The 22,639-nt window shown below is 43.6% G+C and overlaps 1 protein-coding gene across 3 annotated transcripts in view; it reads left to right on the top strand.

Moving 5' to 3' along the window:
- Positions 1-4,211: 4,211 nt before the first annotated feature.
- The window catches only part of VSTM2A (V-set and transmembrane domain containing 2A), a 39,497-nt gene continuing 21,069 nt past the window's right edge, over positions 4,212-22,639 (top strand). For 2 of the 3 annotated variants that reach the window (XM_082195130.1, XM_082195131.1), the window contains exons 1-4: positions 4,212-4,941; positions 7,071-7,222; positions 10,005-10,043; positions 16,818-17,151. In XM_082195130.1, coding sequence (XP_082051256.1) covers positions 4,866-4,941; positions 7,071-7,222; positions 10,005-10,043; positions 16,818-17,151 — 601 coding nt within the window. In that variant the 5' untranslated portion in view covers positions 4,212-4,865. The remainder of the gene's footprint in view (positions 4,942-7,070; positions 7,223-10,004; positions 10,044-16,817; positions 17,152-22,639) is intronic. The other variant, XM_082195129.1, reaches the window with a different exon arrangement.

Below are 22,639 nucleotides of genomic sequence, written 5' to 3'. Positions count from 1 at the left end.
AGGGAAGCTTTTAATGTTTCATGGACTATTGTATTTTAATATTTTGTTGGAAGCCGCCCAGAGTGGCTGTGGAAACCCAGCCAGATGGGCAGGGTATAAATAATAAATTGTTGTTGTTGTTATAATCATCTGGCTGTTAACCAGAAAGTAGGTGCTTTGAGTCCACCTAAGTAAGGCTGTGGGCAGCATAGAAACCAACTCCTAGGGGCCAAAGGGTCTAAAATATTTGAGGGGGTCAGGGCCCCCAAAGTTTATGGGCATTGCCATTCAAATAATGTGTGCACTGTATCATGTGATCAATTATGTGGGGTGGGGCTTACCTCCCCCCTCCCATTTTTTTAATTGAAGTTGGCACCCATGGTGGGTAGGGTTGTTGCATTGCAGGGGGTTGGACTAGGTGATAGTCGTAGCCCCCATCCAACCCCACAATTCTATGATTCTAGGAAAAACATTTAAGGAAACAAACAAACTCATACTGGTGTATAGTTCTGTTGCTCTGAGTCAGCATTTTCCTGCTAGTGTTGTAAGTTTCTATGCACAGCCCTACAGGTTGAGTGGTGAGTGCTTAACTACTAATCACATTCCACACATTTATTTAAGAGGGTGTGAACCTCTGCAGTCAGAAGTAAGCACAACTCAGTTCAGTGGAGCTTACTGGCTTGGTCATGTACATGGAATGGAAGATGACAGGACCCCCAAAGAGCTGGCTTCAGACACCAGCTCTGCATTACAAAGAATGCAGACAAGATGTGAAGGCTGCCAATATTAACCATGCCCTGTAGGAATCCCAGGCCTGGAGACAGACAATCAGGTTGTGCATCCACAGAAGTGACCAGAGGAGGAATGACTGCTGGGAGGAGTGCGGAGGGAAGAAACACCATGTTGCATCTGCAGCAGCATAACTGGATGCCTTCATCTGCCCCAGCTGCTACAAAAGATGTCTCTCCTGTATTGGTAGGCACTGTTACTCTCCAATGGTTTGACTCTACCATCGATAACATGGTCTTCCATTGTATCTCGGGACAGACAGGTGTCAACAACTCCCCTGGTAAGTAAGCATAAGGACTGCCATCTTGCCACATGGCTGATCAAGGATGTGAACCCAGATCTCCCCACCCAAATTCTGGCATACTATGACTGTCAGCTGGCCACAATAAATGAGGTATTGTGCTATGGACTGCTGCTGCTTGGGAGCATGTGGAGCAACACGGCAGCCTTCTTGAGGGAGTGAATATAGAGGATGTCAAAACAAATCATACCTACTTGTCAATCAGGTGCTATCAACTCAATGGGTGGGTGCAAGACGTGAAAGGGTGTGTTCAATCCTGATTGATTTGGCTGCACATACTAATTCCCCACAGAAAACTAGCACACACAGCTAATCCCTGCAGAACTGAACAGCTCATGGGCAGGTTCCATCCTGTTCAATTGAGCTTCATGTTCCAGTTCCCAGTGGTGAATCAGGGCATGAATCCAATAACTGCATAAAGCAGGACTGAACTCCCCATGCAACAGTTGACCTGCAGGGAGTTCAGTCCTGCTAGGTTGCTATCTTTGACCAGTGGGTAGGACCACCTTCCTGCCAATCACCTGATGTCATTATGACATCAGGTTTTTAACATGCAGGTAGCCAAATTGACCTGACCTGATCTGGCCCAGTGGGCCATAAAGGTTCTTTGCTCCTATTCTAAAACACCAGGTCTATTTGACTAGTGACTTACTAAGTCAAACAAAGGCCATGCATAGTGGCCTGTTAAGTGCTAGACGGCTCTCTTATTTTGTTTTATAGTCTTATAGATAGCATAAGCAGGTTTGTCAAGTCCCTGGATGACCAAACAGCTGGTGAGCCGAGTTCAGGCTAGTAGGTCACAAGTTGTGTAGGCCTCAAGTAAAGCAAGGGGTCCTCTCCCAGCCCCCACAGGCCATGTACATCTGCTTTGGAAATGTGCTTTGCTTTGCAACCAAGTAACTGAATAGGAAACTGTAGTCAGCAGTTGGCTTTATCACTGTGTAGGCAAAAAAGCCATTGTATCAGAAGACGCAGCAATGCTTGGTAGAAAAAATACAAATTGTTCTCAATATCTCATTGACCTCATTATAACAGTGCTCAAATTGCAACCCTCCCCCCTCCCTGCACACCAGCCTTTTACTCTTAACTAGTAGGTTAAGCAGGATAGGAGAGTAGCTTATGAGGAGCAGGGCTAAATTGGGTGTGCATATTAGATATTGTGGATTCATTAAGCTCTCCACCCACCCACCCCCAATCATAATTCAAACACTGTTGTTACGTGTGACGGGTTATTACTGATGCTGCTGAATGGTTAAGGAAACATAGGGCACAATGCTGATTATGTGATTATGCTGATTACGTGATGGGTAAGATTTACCCTCTGTGGGAAGGACAGAGAGCAGTAGCTTTAATGCAATTACTCTGAAAATAATAATTCTACCATTATTAGAAATATTATTTGTTCAACTGGTTGCTCAGTGCAGAAAATCCATAAAGAAGCATCTTCAATACACATGGTTGTGCAACCTCTTTTTGAACACCTCCAGCGAGCCAGCGAACCCACCACTTCCCTAAGTTATAGCTCCTATTGCAGAACTGCTTTTACCCATCAAGACATTTCTCTTCGAATTCAACAAAAATCTGCCCTCCAATATCTTTAGTCCATTATATCCTAGACCTGCCCTTTGTAGCAGTAGGAGCTCAAGGCTTATCCTCACATTTATCCTCACAACAACTCTGTGAGGATATGTTAAGCTGAAAGTGGGTGACTGGCCCAAGGTAACCCAGAGAACTTTGTGGCTTAAGGGGATTTGAACCCTTGCCAGCCAGGTCTTCGTCCAGTACTTGAACCACTACACCAAACTGGCTTCATGCCATAGGGTGGTTTTGACTCTCATCTACTGAGCTGAGAAATATGCTTCAGCACAGCAGAAGCAGTGAAGGTGAAGTCAGTACTGTGAGCCAGAATTGATTCCATAGCCAAACCATTGTCCTCCTGTCCAGGTCGCATGGGCTCCTATTTCATAGACCACTTTGGCTAGCCTTGTATGTTTCTATCCTACTCTTTGCCAATCATGGGTCAACCAATGTTGGTGGACTGCAATCCCCATCATCCCTGACTGGAGCAACAGGAAATAATTCCTTCATCTATGTGCAGAGCTTCAAATACATGCAAATGGCCATTTTACCACCTCTAAATTGAAGGGAGAACCTCAGCTAGTTCCTAGTTATGGCAACCTTCTTAAGCTGGGGTCAGGAATAAGGAGAGCTTGTCTATGTATTATTATTTAACAGTATTTCTATTGCTAAGTGATAAGAAATACACTTATAAATTAAAAGAAGTTTAATTTAACAGTGTAATGAATTTCACCCATGAACTGGTCCCTAAGGCTTCCTCTGTACTTAGAAATTACAAATCAGTAAATCACATAGACGCTATAAATTATTATTTTTCTTAACCATGTTGGGAAAAATACAAATATGTAACATCAGATGAAAGAAGCTAATTACCCTTCAACACACACTTTAACCAGCTTTTTGAGTCACAATTAGCATAGTCACAGGGTAGTCCAAACGTGTCTCCCCTTTCCCTCCCCTCTGATTCAAAGTGCATCCATTTGTGGGGATTTAAATTTGAGAAGAGATGCTAGTATTCAAGTCTGCGTGGAAATACCTTGGTTCAAAGGTTGCTTGAAGTTGTTTAAAGGTGAAGGGAGACACTTGGAACATTTTCAGATGTTCTCTTTATCATTACCTTAAATTTTAGGATACAGGATTGGTCTAGAAACAGTGTCCAGGGATGAGATCTGCTGAGTTCTACCTACCAATTAAACTTTGGCATCTATGTAGAGATTACTGGATTCTAACCTTAGCTGTTGTGCACATAAAACTCTCTCTCTCTCTCTCTGTGTGTGTGTGTGTGTGTGTGTGTGTGTGTGTGTGTGTGTGTGGTGTGTGTCTAACTCTAAAGCATGTATTCTGGAATTCAGGTGTCTGGTTTACAGTGGGAAGCGACTATGAGGAACCCATGTAACAAACAACATTGACTGCAAATACAGCAAACCTTTCAAAAATCTGAGGCTTACAGATTCACAACACCAAACGGGGAGAGGAAATAAGCTTCACTCATTCTTAAATATTTCCCCTTCTGTGTGTATGTGTGCCTGAGAGAGATGTCGGGGGTGGGGGTGAGAGAGAGAGAGAGAGAGAGAGAGAGAGAGAGAGAGAGAGAGAGACCATCGTCTACGAAACCACCGCATTGACCTCTCAGTCTGAGGTGGGAGGCGGAAGATTCCCCCCATCAGCTCAATGAAAGCTGCTGCCCTCCGTGATCATCTCCATTAGTCGCTTCCCTCTCGTGCGTCTTTCAGCACCGTGGACAGCGGGCGAGGGAAGCCACCGAGGAGCCACCGTTAAACGCAGCCTTTCCCAGGAAGAGGAGAACGGGAGGGGGGGCGAGTTGAAGTGCTGGAAGCGCAGTTAAGCTCCTTTCTCCCTCCCTACTTTTCAAGCAGGCTGAATGTTTAGGGAGGGCGCTCAACACGCAGTCCTGAGCAGCAGGGGCTGACGGAGCTGCCAGGTAGCAAGGAAGGAAGACGCCCGGGAAGCACCCGCTCTCCAACCACGGGGAGGGCTGGATCCGGACTCCAGACACCCGAGAACCCCCAGCCTCTCCTTCTCCGTCGGAAGCCGATCTTGTCCCCCCCCCTTGCCAGGAGAATGCTGGCAGCGGTGCAGCTGGGGCTCCAGCGCCCAATAGCCTTGTAAAAACCCTTTGCCCTGCCTTGCCTTTCGAGAACGGGCGTCTTCTTGGCATTACCCCGATGTGACCCCCCCTCCCTCTCGCTCTGGAATAATGGGGATCTTCTGGGCTTATGTTGGATTCCTTTCCTTGTCGGTATTATACATTCAGCAAGGACTTTCTTCCCAAGGTAAGAGCTGCCTTGTTTTTGTGTGTGTTTGGCCAAAATTGCAGCAGGACGGGGCGATCTTTGTGGAGGGGGCAAGCCATGTGGAATGGAAACGTCGTGCTATCTTTTTGCCTTAGCCTTATTCTCGCCCCACTGGAGGGAAAAAAGTTCACCCGAAGTGAATATGAAACCGATCTCCTGCCAACATGAGCATAACATAGCCCGACTGAGTAGATGCAATGTTTGTGCGTGAGCGGGGGTGGGGTGGGGGTGGGGAATAGCATGCCACTGTGTATCTTCCAACTCTTGTTTTCAGGATTCATACAGACACAGCGCCTGTGAAAAAGGGATGTGTTTGTCTGCTTTGAATAGTGCAGTGTTTTCATAGCGTTGTCCCCCCCCTCCCCGATTTTTTCAGGAGCCCTGAGGTCCGTATTCTTAAACCTTGCTTTTCGTCTGCAAGTATGTGTTTCTACAAAGCACGCCCCCTCCCCATCACCCTGTCAAAGTCGCCTCTTGCATTCCAAGTAGCCCCTGCTCTGCAGAAGCCTTCCAGTTGCTGGAGACTTTGAGGGCTGCAGTGATCATTTCAGAACCATGGATAGATCGTATCCATGCCGCACGCTGCACCCACAACCGCGCAGTTCTCCGCCGCTTTGTTTGTTTTAACTCTGGAGAGAGGGCTGGCTGAGGTGGTGGTGGGGAAACAGACTGAGAATGCGGAAATATGATCTCTTTCCCTGCTGATGAGGTGAATAGATATCACTAGCAGCGGTACAGTGCTGGCTGAGGAGCGGAAGGAGACGCTGTAGAAAACACGCGTGGAGACTGGTGGTGTTGGGCTTATTTTCACATATGCCTACTTGGAATTTAAGTACTTAAAAAGTAAAGGCAGCTTTTTTCTCATATAGCACTGCTATGAGTCCCAGGGCGTAACCTAGCACATATGCATGGATTATTTTTGCAGTCTTTTCGGTCTACCCCCCTATCAACCTGTAACGTCATAGAATTGAAAGAAGTGGGTAAACTGGTAAATTCGACTCTTTCTGAAAACTGAAAGTGTTTCTTGTTAGCTATTATTATTATTATTATTATTATTATTATTATTATTATTATTATTATTATTTCTATTATTATTATTTTGTCTATCCTGTCAGTGAGGGTTTCACACAGCTGATTGAATGGATCACATTCTTAAAGCCCCATATATGAGTAGAAAGTGGATCAAGAAGGTTGTGATGATTATGACTTCTTCTAAGATATATGCTGGCATCCTGAAATGGACTGTCAGCATGCATGTCTTCTACCATATGGAACTGGAAAGGGTAGCCATACTGAAGTGCCAGAGGCAAAGTATTTCTTGTTTGTGAATCTCCTAAACTTAAACATGATCAAGTCTTTTCTTGGCTTGACACGGCAAGCAAAACAAGAAAATGAAATTGAGAACAAATAATCACATGACAAGCTACTTCTTCGAAATATTTAGACATAATGCAACAAACAAACAGGACCCCATCCCAGTAGTCTACAATATGTTTAATAATTAATATGGTATAATGTCATCCATAAAATACAATAAATAATCTGAGCTGATTTTCCAAATGGTTCTGCCCTGGATCCCTAAGCTAGAATGCTGAAATACTGCCTTCCTAAGAATATTTGCATGTAATTATTTGTAACTTTGCAAACTCCAGTGAGATACTGGTAAGGGTGCTCAATTTGTCCATAAGCAAAATAGGCTTACTAAACAATTTATACATGTTTGTAAGGGATAAAGGGGTGGAGGGGGAGGAAAGGGTCTGAGAAAAAACAAAAAACATGGGGATGCAAAGAGGAATGAGAATTAGAATCAGAAAAAGGAGGGGCAGGGAGCGGGAGACAGGGCTGCAGTCCTGTGCATACTTACTTGTGAGTAAGCTCCACTGAACTCAGAATACAGACTTGGCTTAGAAAGCACCCGCCTAAGCCTATGCATATTTACTTGTAAATAAGCCCTGCTGCATTAAATGGAATTTACTCCCATGTAAACAGGCATCAGATTGCAAGTGCAGGCAGATAAATTTAAGAGGGGGTGGGGGAGGAAAAAGGAAAGAGAGGTTGTGGAAAATTGAGAGAGAGGAATCCCAATAAGATATGCTTTTCTTTTGCAGCCAAATTTACTGAATTCCCTCAAAATGTCACATCTACTGAGGGGCAGAATGTGGAGATGTCTTGTGCATTCCAGAGTGGCTCTGCCTCAGTGTACCTGGAAATCCAGTGGTGGTTTCTACGGGCAGCTGAGGACCAAGACCCTGGAACAGAGGTGAGGGCACTCAGGTATCAATTTACTGCCCCTGAAATCCTATGCAAGTCAGCCACTCCCCAAAAGCAGAGAAAAAATGGGGACCAGGGGGACAAGGAAAGTCTTGCCCCCAAGGCTTAATATATCTTACAACAGTAGAAATCCATTGAGAAATAGCCACCACTAGAGCATAAAACCTTGAACCCTTCCAATTGGTTTTTGGTAGTTGACAAATTCATGTGCATGGATAAAGCATCCTTTCTTTTCCTTTTCTCTTTTTTCTCATCAGTGACAAGGCACAGTATAGATATCATAGCAATGGATTGGATTTGCAACCCAGGCTGTTGCAAAGACTTCCTCTCCCCCCCCCCCCATAGGAAGTCTGCTTGCTATCATTCTATCCCTTCGGGGATTTTCATTGCCTCCTCCATTGTTTCAGACTGATAAACACATGGAGCGGAGATACTTACTAACACACTGCGGGAACCTATTGTAGACAGGATTTCTAGAAATCAAACAGGCCTCCTTTGACTCAGTTGTAACAATTCTTCCTTATTTCCTATTTGGCAAGAAACAATCTCACTGGCTTCAGATGATGCTTGTTTTCATTCCTGAGACAGTGGGGAAAATCTGCGTCATCTCTATCATTCCATTTCCTTCCAGCCTGTCTCCTCCCCCAAAAGTTTTTATTTGAAGAATTCATTTGAAGCATCCAGACTGCTTTAGAATTCATACTAATTTTCCATGGAAGGCATGCAAACATATAAACCTGTTAATATGGCACCTCACTCTTCTGAGACTGCCTGCAATGATAGGCATTAAATGCAGCCAAATGTGAAGAGATCAGCCTCCATCCAAACTATGTAGCACAGTGGCTAAATGTGACAGGAAGGAACATCGTTTTGCCTATAGGTGGCAGGCTGAGCATGTGAGTGTTCTCCAAGGAAGAATCCATTTATTTAAGTAGTATTTCAACAGCAATTAGTCATCAGAAAACTCACAAGCTATGGGCAAGTTCAGTCTTACCCCATGGTCCTCAGACTGAAACAGATCAAGAAATGGGGAAACCCAAACATCAAAAATCCACACATAGCCTGTTCAGGTATCATGCCCATTTTAAATTGGTGATTGGTGTAAACCCCAAATGAACTCTGCATCTCACAAGTTCCCTGGTTAATCCATAAACATGAGCCTATTTTCTCCTTCCCGGTGAGCTGTTCCCACAATTTTGATGATTTCAAACATGTGATCAGCTTAACTTAGCCCCTTCCACTGTGCCGAGAATTAGATAATTATCTTAATTGCCTTACAGGATGACAGATAATTCTCTATGGCAGCTGATCTATGACATGAACTCATATATTCAGGGATATTTTAGTCACTGTTCTGATCACTGTTCCTCCTGCCCAAATCTACATCCCTCAAATGCAGACATCTGCTTCCTCATGCAATGTCCCCCCTCCCCCCTCTCTCTCACCCCAACACCCCCGGTGTGGAGCTTTTACCTATGCAAGGAACAGAAGTAGGATTTTCATTTCTGCTATGGCTGCTGCTCTGATCTCTCAAGGCTCTACATTCTATTGGGAGAGCCTTCTTCAGAGGCTAGATCAGGCTTCCTCAACCTCAGCCCTCCAGATGTTTGGAGACTACAATTCCCATCATCCCTGACCACTAGTCCTTTGAGCTAGGGATCATGGGAGTTGTAGGCCAAAAACATCTGGAGGGTCGAGGTTGAGGAAGCCTGGGCTAGACAGTCTGGTGGGTAGTCAAGGAAGACCTGAGCAGTGGCAGAGCCCTCCTCTCTTTTTATTTATTTATTTTACTATCTGCCCATCATGTTTCTCAACTGGTTAAATTATATAATGGAATTAATAATTTAAAAACTGATGACAATGCAACCAGGCATCTTATTTGCATTGAAAACAGAGCCTTTGGGCAGAAATGTTCAGAGGAGAGGGAAATTGTCCCTCTCATATGAAATATTGTGCCACGTTCTTTGTTTTTGTGAGAGTTCTAGCAATCAAAGCATCTAATTTGCATTAAATACTGAGGCATTTGGAAGTAACCTTTTTGGCCTTGCTATGATCTAAAAATATTTCAAAGGCCGTCGAAGAAAGGCTAACTGAATGTACTCAATATGGGATTGACAGAAAGTATAGGTCCTTCAAGATGTGGAGTTTCCATATGCTTGGTCTGAAAAACTCTGGGATGGTTTAGCTCCCTTGCTTCTGAGCCTTCAAGCCTTCTGAAAGCTTGCCTACATATTCTGGAACCTTAAGGAACCACCTTTTACAGACAGTTGCTTACTTCTAACTAAACTGTCATTAGTGATGAGTCCTTGGATGTTTATAACAAAGCGTTTTCTATTCAGATGCAGAATTTCTTTGGCATTCTGGGTTGCAGAAGAATTTAGGGACATAGCATCCAGTTTCTAATGCATTAGTGTAGTACGAGTTCAGCAAATTTACATCCTGAATCAATTAATTATGAACTGCAGCAGGCATCATGGAATCAGGCCATCTACTTGCCTTTTTTTGTTGATATGATCTATCTCACAGCTGTGGAGCCAATTCAGCTGCCTTTGAGTGAACATCTGTCTCCCACCAGTAAACCCTCTCAAACCAAACTATGCTTGAGCTCTGGTTGTCATGGCTTATTACAGAGCTGGACAGAAATTAGGGTGGGACCAGGCAGAGACAGTGGGAACCCCATGCAATGAAAGGAAGGGAATAAGTGATTTAACCTTTAATGTTGGAGGTTCCTCGCCTGCAGTATGCAAAAACAGTTATCCATTCCCCCACAGGTGGAGAGAGATTTGGACAACGATGGAACAAAGATAAGCGTAAGTGGATTACAAAATATAGATTGTTGCTACATATTCAGTTACTTTCCATTTACTGTGCTGTCTTTCATTAGCCACCATCCAAAAATGCATGAGCCCTGGACTAGTGAATGGGATTTATTTTCTGCAACTTTCCCTGTGCCTTTTGGGGCATGGGCATTATCAAAGCCTTTGGAACTCTTTTGTGCAGATGAGCTGGTTCACTTCCCTGGCCCTGCTGAGGCAGAATTTAAAGAACCTTTTAATTTGTTCAGGTCTTCAGAAGGGGCTAGGTTCCTTTGAGGCCCCGTAGCTTTGTAAAAACTGCCATTTTAATTGTTGGACATTGGATTTTCATTATATTTTATGTTGTTAGCCATCCCAGACTCCCTTTGGGAATGAAGACTAGGACAGAGAATGTATGCTCTTGTATACAGAAAACATTAATGGATGTTGGTAGTCAAATTGTGGGTGGCCCTTGCCTCTACCAGAGTTGGAGGTTTTGTGGAGAGTCCAGGCAAATGAAGACACTCTCCATTCAAGGTCCTGGCAGACATGCACAGAGGATATTATTGATCCTATTACATGCTGGAGACCTGCAAGTAATACCTAGGGCAGCTGTGGATGCCCCCAGGATTCAGTAGACCCTCCTGGACATACACCTGGGGACATCATTTGGAGTGTGTTGGGACATAGAGGCTTCTGCATGGGCTTCCATGCTTACTGGTTCAGGTTGAGATTTCTCCACTTCTCAGACCATCTCCAAGATTATAAGGGTATACGAGGGGGAATGCAGTGAGCACATAGGTGCCCATTTTTATTTTATTTTATTTACCTTTTCTGTCCCATAAGGAATTCTTTGCTTTCACACAGGTTCCAAAATGGGGTCAAAAGTTCAGTTTGACAATGTGCAGATCTAGAACCCTTACAACATATGAACTAATAAGGAAAGATAAAAGTACTGTGCCTTTAAATCTGGTCATGTGATAGATCCTATTCTCCCCAACCCCAACCCCCTCCAAGCATAGACACACAACACAGCGAAGAAAAAAAATCCTTTTTTTGTGGTTTTTTAAAAATGAATATGGGTACTTAAAAAGAAAATTGCTACAGAAAACAGCCTTTTTTGTTTTTGGAACCGCACATCATACTTTCAATAACCTTAATGGAATTTTTGCCCAGCATGACAAAAAACAAGCCCTTCAGAATACTTTGTATTTCTTTAATCATTATTACCAAGAACTGAGGAACATGTAGGACCTAGATTTTCTTTCTTTCCCTCAGTATTATTTTATTACTTAGCTGAAATGCAATTAAATAAATATAGGAGAGTGATTTTCAAAGTGCTACAATGCCATGGAACTATGTGGGAAACACACACAAAAAACCTTAATAATGGAGGGAGAGAGTACCGTATATTCCAGATGTTCTTGTATTAATTGAAGCATACAGAACTTGAGACCCACCAAAACTTTTACAACCCAGTAGACCCCAAACTGCCAAGCATTTTATTAACCCTGACATCTCTATCCCCCACACTTTGGACAATCTCATGCCTGCAAGTTTTTGTAGCACTGAGTTGAAATGCCTCTCCCCCCAAAATTTGCTGCACTCTTCTCGGGTGGGAAAATGGGGAAAATAGTGATTAAGATGAGGAGATAAAAAATTGGGCCTTTCCACCAGTGGCAACATTCCTCTCAGTGCCTGCCAGTCACCGTCATCCCTCCCCAACCCCATGGGATGATGTTATATGATTGCAAGTGTTCTTAGAAAGAGAATTGTATAAACATGGAACTGTTGGCACTACAAAATAAGGTGAGCCAGAGGAAGGGGGTTTCCTCTTGTCTACTGACCTTCCAACCCTCCTTCCAGCCCCACATTCTCCACTAAGAACTTTGGGCCAGCTTTATTTGGGGGGTGTTTTTGCTTAGTCACATGAGCTTTTAACACCTATACTACTTGTCTGCTTTTAGTATGGCTCACAGCAGTTTGATTTGCAATTAATGCAATTAAAACCGGGGGGGGGGGAATGTTTAAGGATGGGGATATTGGAGATGTGCAATATCCCCACCCCAGGAAAAATAATGTACTCAAAACTCCTTTTACATCCTTAAAATTTGTTGCACACTCATCCTGAGTTCTCCTGGCAAAAAGGACAAAATGTCACTTTGGGAAAGGGAAATTCAGTAGCTGTTCTGATCCCATATTCCACCAACTTGGTCCAATGACAAATAATAATAATAATAATAATAATAATAATAATAATAATAATAATAATAATAATAATTTATATCCTGCCCTCTCCAGCCGAAGCCGGGCCCAGGGCGGCTAACAACAATAAAATAAAAAAAATCCTTCCAGTAGCACCTTAAAGACCAACTAAGTTAGTTCTTGGTATGAGCTTTCGTGTGCATGCACACTTCTTCAGATATTCTTCTGAAGAAGTGTGCATTCACACGAAAGCTCATACCAAGAACTAACTTAGTTGGTCTTTAAGGTGCTACTGGAAGGAATTTTTTTTATTTTGACTATGGCAGACCAACACGGCTACCTATCTGTAACTGGAACAATAAAATAATACAAATACATGATGAACAGACAACTGTGTAGTGCTGTTGAGGGGCAGGTGACACCTCTGGCACACTGGAAATTGGATCCTGCAGTAAACATTGTTTGAGCTCATGGACCAGTCTGGTAAAGTTAATTGTGACTCAGACTGCAGGTTTGGCCTGAGTGTAAGTCCCATACCAGACTGGCCTGAGTGTAAGTCCCATACCAGACCCTCCAAGTGTCCCTATTTTCCAGGGATGTCCCTGATTTAGAAAAGGTTTCTGATTTGATCCTGGAATGTCCCACTTATCCTTAGAATGTCCCTATTTTCACTGGAGAAATGTTGGAGGGTATGGAGTTGCCTGACCCCCTGAGCTGTCTGAAGGCAATCCTGTATAGGGAAGTCTTTTTAATGTTTAATCTTTATGGTTTTATATATGTTGGAAGTAAACCCAGAGTGGCTGGGGCAACCCAGTAAGATGTGTGGGGTATAAATACTAAAATTAGCATTATGGAATGGGACGTCCCTAGTTTCATCAAAGAAATGTTGGAGGGTATGCCATAGGATATTGTGGGATTTAACTCCAAGAAAGAACACATTGGTTAGGCCAGTGGTCAGCAGACTTTTTCAGCAGGGGGTCAGTCCACTGTCCCTCAGACCTTGTGGGGGGCCTGACTATATTTTTTGGGGGGGAATGAACGAATTCCTGTGCCCCACTAATAACCCAGAGATGCATTTTAAATAAAAGCACTCATTCTACTCATGTAAAAACACACTGATTCCTGGACCATCCACAGGCTGGATTTAGACGGCGATTGGGCCGGATCCAGCCCCTGGGCCTTAGTTTGCCTACCCATGGGTTAGGCCTACTTCTCCCACAGAGATCAATGGAAGAAGGCAGTTGTGTATAACTATCACTGCTATCAATGGGAACTAGGACCAGATGTGAGAGGAGGAAGCTGTGAGTTGGAGTTATCCCTCCCACCCCAAATAAACCCCCTAAGATCAGCCAGTGGGGATCAAATCAAGACTTGGGAGCTGGTGGTGGGTGATGCTTATCCCCCCCCCGTGTCATTTTCTAAATCAAAATTACCTCCCAAATTATCATTTGCCTGTGGCACACTTGGTAGCTTCAGGAGAACAGTTTTAGTCAGGAAGATGGTCAGAAGGAATATTAACCCCTCTCCCAGCAGCATAGTTCCAATAAAATTCTGTCCCTTCCTGCACCCGCTGCTATCTTTAAAGAAAGGATATTGGTGGAATAAAGCAGGTGTGTTGGACCCCAGGCTTGAGGGACAATCTTGTTCCTCTTGGCCTCTTTATCTGGCATTCAAAATTCTCCTCCACGCTCCACCTATTTTCCCCAGGCCACATGCCATCGCTGGTCCCGCTTCACTCTGCAAGAGTGCAAGCTCTGGCAATGCCTCTTTTTTTATCACCTGGACGAAGGGCAGAGAGGTTTGTGAGAGCATTTCTAGAAACCAGCCTACAGTGCAAAGGTAAAATTTGCACACATTTGCCTGCCCAGAAGAGAATGTGGCCCTTGAACATCTGGTTTCAAGGCTAAGTGAGCCAATTTAGCCCTCTAAGTAAAAGCAGGCTTAGTAGAAGGAGGAGAAGAATGCATGTTTGAAAAGAGCTGTTTGGAAAAACGTTGATTTATTTTAAAAGCCATTAATTAGAAGCATAGAGTTTAGAGGGTAAGAAGGACAGAGGGAAAGAAGATAAGAGCAAGAGGTGAAGGAATGCTATGCTATCAAAAGTAAACTATAAATAAAGCCCTATTGGGACGCGGGTGGCGCTGTGGGTAAAACCTCAGTGCCTAGGACTTGCCGATCGTATGGTCGGTGGTTCGAATCCCCGCGGCGAGGTGAGCTCCCATCTTTTGGTCCCAGCTCCTGCCCACCTAGCAGTTCGAAAGCACCCCTAAGTGCAAGTAGATAAATAGGTACTGCTTTATAGCGGGAAGGTAAACGGTGTTTCCGTGCGCTGCGCTGGTGCTGGCTCGCCAGAGCAGCTTCATCACGCTGGCCACGTGACCTGGAAGTGTCTCCGGACAGCGCTGGCTCCCGGCCTCTTAAGTGAGATGAGCGCACAACCCTAGAGTCGGACACGACTGGCCTGTATGGGCAGGGGTACCTTTACCTTTACCTTTAAAGCCCTATTATCTATAAGGATTTTGCTGGTCCAACACCTTTTTGGAAAATTACGTTCTTTGTTGTCCCAAATTCCACATAGCTAGATATCACTGAGCATTGACATTCCTCCCAGAGTAGGTGGGGAACTTTCATCCCATGGCACCACCCCACCTGGCCTGGAGCACACAGTTTCTGCACTGTTTCTGCACTGCAATTAGGCTTCAAAAAAGCTTCAGTATGTGTGAAGGGAAGCTTTAGGAAAGCCTGATTGTTGCATGGGGTCCCCTTTCTGGACTTTAAAAAATGCTAAGATGGAAGGGAGAAAGAGAATAGCAGAGAGAGGGGGATGGAGATGAGGTGGGAGGGAGGGAGAAAAAGAGTGAGAGAGAGCACATGGATGGAAGAGTGTGAATTTGTATGGATGAGTGAGGCGTTCTGGCCCAGTCCACCATTCGCATGCAGTCCCAAACAGGTCTTCCTCACTCCTGGCTCCGAAGTTAAGAGTTCTGGATTGTGAAGTTCAAATCAATGCTATAACTAGACATGCCTGGAAATGGATATATGACATATTGAACAAAATAATCTTAGCGAGATTAAGACTGGTTATGGACATTTAAGGGTCCTTTTGCTCAAATGCAGAGTTGTCATAGCTCATAATAGCTCCTCCTGCTGGGAAGCTATTGTGCAAAATGCCTCTCAAACGTCACTAGCCAATCAGTGATAGTTAACAAAATGATATGTATAATTTCTCTCCCTGCCCCTGGCCATTTTCAATGGCTGAATGTGATGTAGAGTCCTAGGTGGCAAGTATAGAGCAAGTGAGAAATTGCAATGGCACAACTCTGTCCTGCCTGCTGCCCACATTCAGTCTGCAGTTGATTTTTGACATGTCAGCCACTATTTTAACAACTTACCTAATCAGTACATGACCTTTAGTGCCTGTTTGGCCCCCTTCCTGTCCAGTTTCTGTCTGGGGTGGGTGCCCTTAGTGTTCTTTTTTTAGATACAATATTGCTTAGCATCTTGCTTTAATTATGAACCCACTAGGTGGTCTTGGCCAAAGCCATCATCTCACATCACAAAACTCATCCCACCATCTGCAATGGGGGAATAATAAGGATGCCAGCCTACTTTAAAGAGAACTGATAAAAGAATTTGGAAAGGCAATAAATGTGAAGGGCTTTGTACACCAAAGAAAATGTTATATCAATACTAAATATTTTTATATTGTCAGAAGGGCTTATATATTTATTCTGCATTTATTTTATATAGCCCCCACCTCAATGCAGTTTACAACACATTGAGAAAATATCAACACTACCCTATAAAGGCAACCAACAAACTCACACCTATTTGTAGACAGTGGGGGAGGGAGGTTGCCAAATATCTTTGTGGGTGAATTCTGTGCATTCTTAGAACATTATATTTTTTCTTTTTTTAGAAATGCTGTTTCATTTAATGTTGAATTAAACAATCTATTTTAATGGATGAAGGAAGCAATGTGATGAGAGAGGACTGGGAAGTGTAGGGGCCATGCCCATGGTTTCCCTCTTTTATAGAATTGTAGAGTTGGAAGGGACCACAAGAGTTATTCTAGTCCAACTCCCTGCAGTGCAGGAATTTTTTACCCAACGTGGGGCTCAAACCCACAACCCTGAGATTTAAGAGTCTCATGCTCTACCAACTGAGCTATCCCAGGTCAATGATGTTAAAATAACATTAAATACTAATAGAGTTGCACCCAGCATGCACGGATGGTGAAATGGGAGGGAACATATTTCCAAATATTCTCCTGTGGAGGAGAGGTACTTGAGGCATCTAGAGGTACTTAAAAAAAAAATAGAATTTCCTCCCCTGCAGAATAGTTACTCACCCCCAGCACATGCAGAACCCAACAACCCTTAGTCCTCTGGGCAATGGGTGGGGGGCAGAGTTTGCTTTCCCCTCAGTTCTACAGTCCTGGGGCAACTGAAAGCCAGAGTAGAATTGTTTCTGACAGAGAGAAGGGAATCACCATCCCTGCAGCTGCTCCTTCTCTAGATGATGGTTGGAACACCTGCTGGTGGCAATGTCTAACGTGATATGTTGTTTCTGGAAATTTTGCAGACAGTGAAAGTACAAGGGAACGACATCTCCCACAAACTGCAGATCTCCAAAGTCAGGAAAAAGGATGAAGGGTTGTATGAGTGCAGAGTGATTGACGCCAATTATGGAGACCTCCAGGAATACAAAGTCCAGGCCCATCTCAAGGTCAATGCAAACAGCCACACCCGACGAATGCAGGCCTTTGAAGCTTCCCCAATGTGGCTACAGGATAAACCTCGTAAAAACATCTCAGCAGCCATCCCCAGTAGCATCCATAACTCTGCCAGCCAACGTATGCGCCCCACCTCCAGCCCTCCAGCAGATGCCAAAATCCCCAAACAAAGCCCACAATCAGGTATGCGTAACTATTTTGAGCACTTGAAGGATTTTGTTGCTAATGACTTTGCAACGTGTGGTTTTTAAAAAAAATAAAAAGGAGGAGGGAAAGGCTGTTTACTGGACAAAAACATGATATGCGCTTTCTTACACCTGAAGCACAGTTAGGAAAACACATTGTACAAAAATCCATACTTTTGTACTCCTGACTATACAAGACAAAAAGTGCCCTTATGTTTTAACCAGGACTACACAGCTTGTTATCCACCAAGTTAGATGCACGTAGCCCATGAGCCATGTATGGATGGATGCCTTTGGGGGATTGCAAAAAAATAGGACAGAAGGAAGAGCTTGTCAAGTGCTAGGAAGGCCTCAATGCATGGCTTGATCAGTCACAAATTATGTAGGTCTAATTCTAAGAAATTGCAAAATAGCACATCTCAATGACCTAAGCAAAGGTTTTAATAGAGAATATAAGTAAATATCAAGGCCCAAAGCAAGAGGAGTTTTATTCAAAGGTGTTATAAAACGTTACTATTATTCCTCCCACCACCTTTCTTTTCTTTTCTTTGTCTTAGTTTACTTGGTGTCTCTTTAGGACTACGCTGCACATTGTGTGACTCACTAAACTGCAACCCGCCAGCTATGTGCTGTGTCCTGCCTACTGCTTAGCCAGTCTCCTTGTTTTTGAAGTCTCGTGCAGGCAACAAAACCAAGGAGGTTTAGTCCTGCTGAACCATCACACATGGCTGGGGGGCTGCATTTGTCATAGTGGTCTATAAGTAGGGATGGTTTTGTCTAAATACTTGCTTATTGATAGTAAACAAGCATTTAGAGATAAAATGCATCGAGATATCAAATGAACATCAAATGGAGAAAGAGAGAGAGAGGGAAACCGTGAAGGTCTTAATATTTTGGAATGTAGCACTCTTCCAAATATAAATATGATTTCCCTCATCACCTTTGTATGTAATTCCACAGTTTTGGGCATTGGTTTAATGCAGACATCCTGTCTGCTTACTTGCATGAAACCACTAGGTAAGCCAGTCTTGTGTCATTCTGCCAAATGGCGAGGAGAATATGACCACTCCAAAGTTCCCCCAGATTTCTGACTGGGTGTGGAAGTGTGGAGAGTTGGGGTAACTTTACAACTAAGAGACCGAGTGATGAATCACGATGCCTTTGGCATGAATAGGCTAGGTGGCCTTTTTAAGTAGGCTACACTTTCTCACTGGGAATAATGATATTGACCCATCTTACACAATTGTTATAAGTACAGTAAGATGATAGAGATAACTAACAATGACAACAGTAGCACTGATGCCTCATTTGTAGACATATGGGAACTGAGATGTAGATTTCCATAGTGTTGAATGAACAGACGAGACGTGAATGTACACAGCAGTACATCTGCTGGTGTGCTGCCCTGCGGTCAGATGGAATTTAAGAGGAAACCTAGCAACAGAAGGGGAAAATATAAAAAGACTCTGCTGTGGATTGATGAAAACAAGCATTTTTCCTCTCTCTCCAACACTGTAAAACACCCCAGCGGCAATACATGTTCTGATAAGACAAATGTGCAAGTTAAATGTTATTTTGGTTATTTTCTCCAAGCAGATCAAATTCAATATGGTGCTGAGGACTATGGTCTTGCTTTAAGGACACATATGATTCTATGAATGCCTACGAATGCCTTAAATGTCCCCTTGATACAAGGCTACATGGCAGAAACACCACTTTTATATACTCATATTCTGTGCTCCCACTGGCGGTGACAGGTTGCAAGGACACTGCTAGAGATTTTGGTTTCCATTTGACAAGAGAGCACTGAGGGCTTATGGTGTAATCAAATATATACAGATCTATATCTCACTGTTTGCAACTATTGGTGTGAATACATAGCAAGGTGACTCATCTATAAGAATTCTTTTGACCAAGTGAAATTAAATACTTTGATTTGTCAACATTTTCCTGCAGCTCAGGAAAGAGTGTTAGATGGTGGTTATTCAGCAAACTTCCTCCAATATTCACAGCTGGGCAATACTTTTATTATGACACCAAAAAGAGCAACATAGATAGAAAGTGTGGGCCTCTAAATGTAAATAGTTGCAGCAATGATAATAAAGCAGAAGGAAGTGGAAAGCAAGGGAAGAGACAAGGAAATAGTAAATGGCACCATCTTGAACCCCCTTAGGAGCAGGTGGGCTATGATCATAGTCAAGGTCTTTGTTGCCATTCATATAGTGGGTCATGTAGAAGCTTTGCATGTTGTATTGACAAATGATTAAGGGTTATTTTCCCCTTGAAGCATGTGGCTTGGTGTTGTTGTTTTTTACTGGCTCAGCTTAAACTGGCGGGTTTCAAAGTGATGCACTGTTGTGTGCAAGCTTTCTCAGCAGCATTGTGGTCTAGACAGAGGGGTTTGTTCTGCGAGGATCTGACATGTGGATGGTGACGCATTGCAGTAGATCATTTAACTCACTGATCTTTTGGTTCCCCCGCAAGGACATGAAGTTGTGACGCTCCTCGCTGAAGGGGAGTATTTGTGAAACTCAGATTCGTCCAGGCAGGTCTCAAGCATTATCACTCTAGAGCAAATTTCAGAGTTCCATCTGGCATTTCCTGCCAACACACCTAACAAATGCAGCTCTAAAAATACAGAAATGGAACACAAAATTCATGTAAATGAACATTTCTCGTTTTATTCATAGTATCGGAAAGAATTGTTTTGAATTTTGAGTGAACAAAAAATGAGGCAACTGTGGAAGATCTTGCTCTGAACTTGAAGGGAACTGAGAACTATGATCAGCGTAGGGTGGACCAGATCTTGGTCTTCTGAGGGCCAATTTTGACACATGGGCAGGACCACCCACCTGTCAGTCATTTGATTTGACAATGATGTCAGATGATTGGTATGGGGGTAGTATCACCCACCTACCAGAGTTGACCTGCAGGGCAGGCAGAGAGGTCTGCTTTGCTAGCCTGTTCTCTACTGGAAATGTGTTGTTGAAAAGGCACCCAGCAAGATTGAAATTTCTGCTCATCAGTTGATGAGCAGAAGGTTCAGTCTTGTTCTCTGCAAGGGTCTACTGGCAAAGCAGGACCCAACCCCACCCATCAGCTGATGTCACTTAGTGAGATCAGATGATTGACAGGTAGGTGTGGTTTGGGGAGATGGTGCACCAAGATGTGCCTACAGACTGGAGGTTTCCAATCCCTGAAGGAGAGATTAACAGTTAGTAGTAAGGGAGATTTCTCCCTCCCGTTTCATAAATATTTACTCATAATTCTTTGCACTTTTCCAGATTAAAGCTTGTTTCATCAGGAATTTTTATTCTTTACCTGACACTAACTTTTAGACCCACCCTCTCACTTAGCCTTTATTTAAGATTTTGTGTAGCTACCTTAAGTTTCCGTGGGACTTGTAAAGGAGAACTATTCAGTTGTATAGGATTTTGAGTTGTGGGCCTTGTATCCCTGTTGCATAAAGAGGCAGAACATACATAAAAATTCATTTCTGCAAATAGTTATCCAACTGTGAACTACAAAATGCTTTGTTTGGGTATTGGGCAGAGGGGGGGGGGTAAAATACAGGGCTGCACTGAATATATTTTAGCTTAAGATTTTTTTTTTTTTTAAAAAAAAGATTTGGTGGAAAATATTTATGAAAAGCCGAGTAGTTTTGACTCAGCTTTCACAAAATGTAGCATCTGCTCTTGAATGAAGTTAATACATCACAAAGTATATTTCATTCTAAAGGAAAACCTAATCCCAATGGGCAGGCCGTTCAGAGTTACCTCCTCTTCTATTTTATTTAGCTAGATTACAGCAAATGGAGTTGGCCAACACACCATAGGGCCTTACTAAACATACAACAGTTATTCTGCACAGTTTGTCCCCAGTATCTGGTAGTCAGGTATGCTTCCACTGTAAATGGAGGGTCCATACGACTACAATGACTACTACCATAGCTGTCAACTTTTCCCCTTTTTAAAGGGAAATTCCCTTATTCCGAACAGGATTCCTCGCAAGAAAAGGGAAAAGTTGACAGCTATGGACTACTACCCACTTATAGCTCTTGCCTCTGCTTTTCCCACTGCCATACACCCCCTCCCCCAGATAATGTTGATTTCAGCTTTTAGAAGGTCTTTGAGCACCCTCCATGGTCCTGCCTCCTCAATGAATCTATATCCTCACTGCAGCAGTTCCTATGTTGGTTCCTGGTAGTGGGCATAAACATGCCAAGCCCTGACAGAGGAAAAGGAAGGAATATATATTCTTGCTAAAACTCAGTTCCTGAATTCTTATGTCTATTAAACAGTGATTTTATGATGTTCATATTCCTTTCTGTAGTGTGCATCAGTGCGTGTGAGACTTTATAGAGTAGAAGAGCCAATCCTTGCCCTTGGGAGCTTGCAATCTCCAAATTTCAATGAGAGGCAAGAGAGGAAGAAAGGTTATGGAAAGTACATGGCTGTTTCAGCAGCATGTGCTTTGGCATAGTTGCACAGTTTGTGTCAAAGGCTCGATGGAAAAAGGTAGTTTCCAAGAAGGATTTGAATGAGTGAGAGAAGTTGCATCGTGCAGGTGTTCAAAGGTGGTTCTGAAAAGATGAGGCAGCAGAGGTGGAAGGATGAGGTCTTCTGAGGGAACTGCAGACTGCCATGATGGTCAGCAGTGGAGTTGGGAAAAGCAAAGGGATATATCAGGGTATAAGAGCAGAGAGATGAAGTGGGGGGAGACAGAAGACCCGGCTGGACTTTAAAGGTCAGTTTTCCCAGATCTGGGAGTGGAGAGGATACCAATGTGGGGATTTAAGGTGTCACATGATCAGAGCAATGGGAGACATGACAGCAGAATGCTGGATAGATGTAAGGAGATCCAACAAGAGACAACGAAAGGGCACAGCAGAGAAGATTCAGTAGTCTAGGTTTAGAGAAGACCTGGAGTAGCAACAGGAGTACGTTGTCTGCTGCAGGAATTTGCAAATGAAGGGTTCCCTCGGCCTGAAACGAGATGAGCGCCACACCCCATAGTCACCTTTGACTGGACTTAACCATCCAGGGGTCCTTTACTGCAATCATTTCTCTCAGGTGCAGTAAAGAGGAATTGGCAGGGAGAGGGGAGCACATCATATGCCAACTGAGAGGGCAGGCAAAACATCCCTATTTGGTCACGAAGTGAGCAGTGATACTTATACTACCACTTCTATGACATGAGGATGGGTGCGGTGATGCTGGCTATAAGGAGCCATGCACCACTCTCCTTCCTTGGAGGTTTCTAAGCAGAGGATTCTAAGCCCATCTGTCAGCGATGATTTACTTGAGATTCTGGCGTTCCAGGGGGTTCGGCTCAATGACCTTCAGGGTCCTTTCCAATTCTGTGATTCTATAGGTGCCACTGGGCTCAGGCGTCAAGTGGCAGGCTGAGATGGATGAGGAGGAGGAACAAGAGGATAACATAGGGGTGGGGTGGGATAGAGACTGGAGAAGACAGGTACTTCCCTC

The sequence above is a fragment of the Podarcis vaucheri genome (genome assembly GCF_965113315.1).
Source record: "Podarcis vaucheri genome assembly, chromosome: 13".
Classification (NCBI taxonomy): domain Eukaryota; kingdom Metazoa; phylum Chordata; class Lepidosauria; order Squamata; family Lacertidae; genus Podarcis; species Podarcis vaucheri.
Note: the sequence above shows the minus strand (reverse complement) of the source record. Positions and strands in the feature narration are given on the sequence as shown.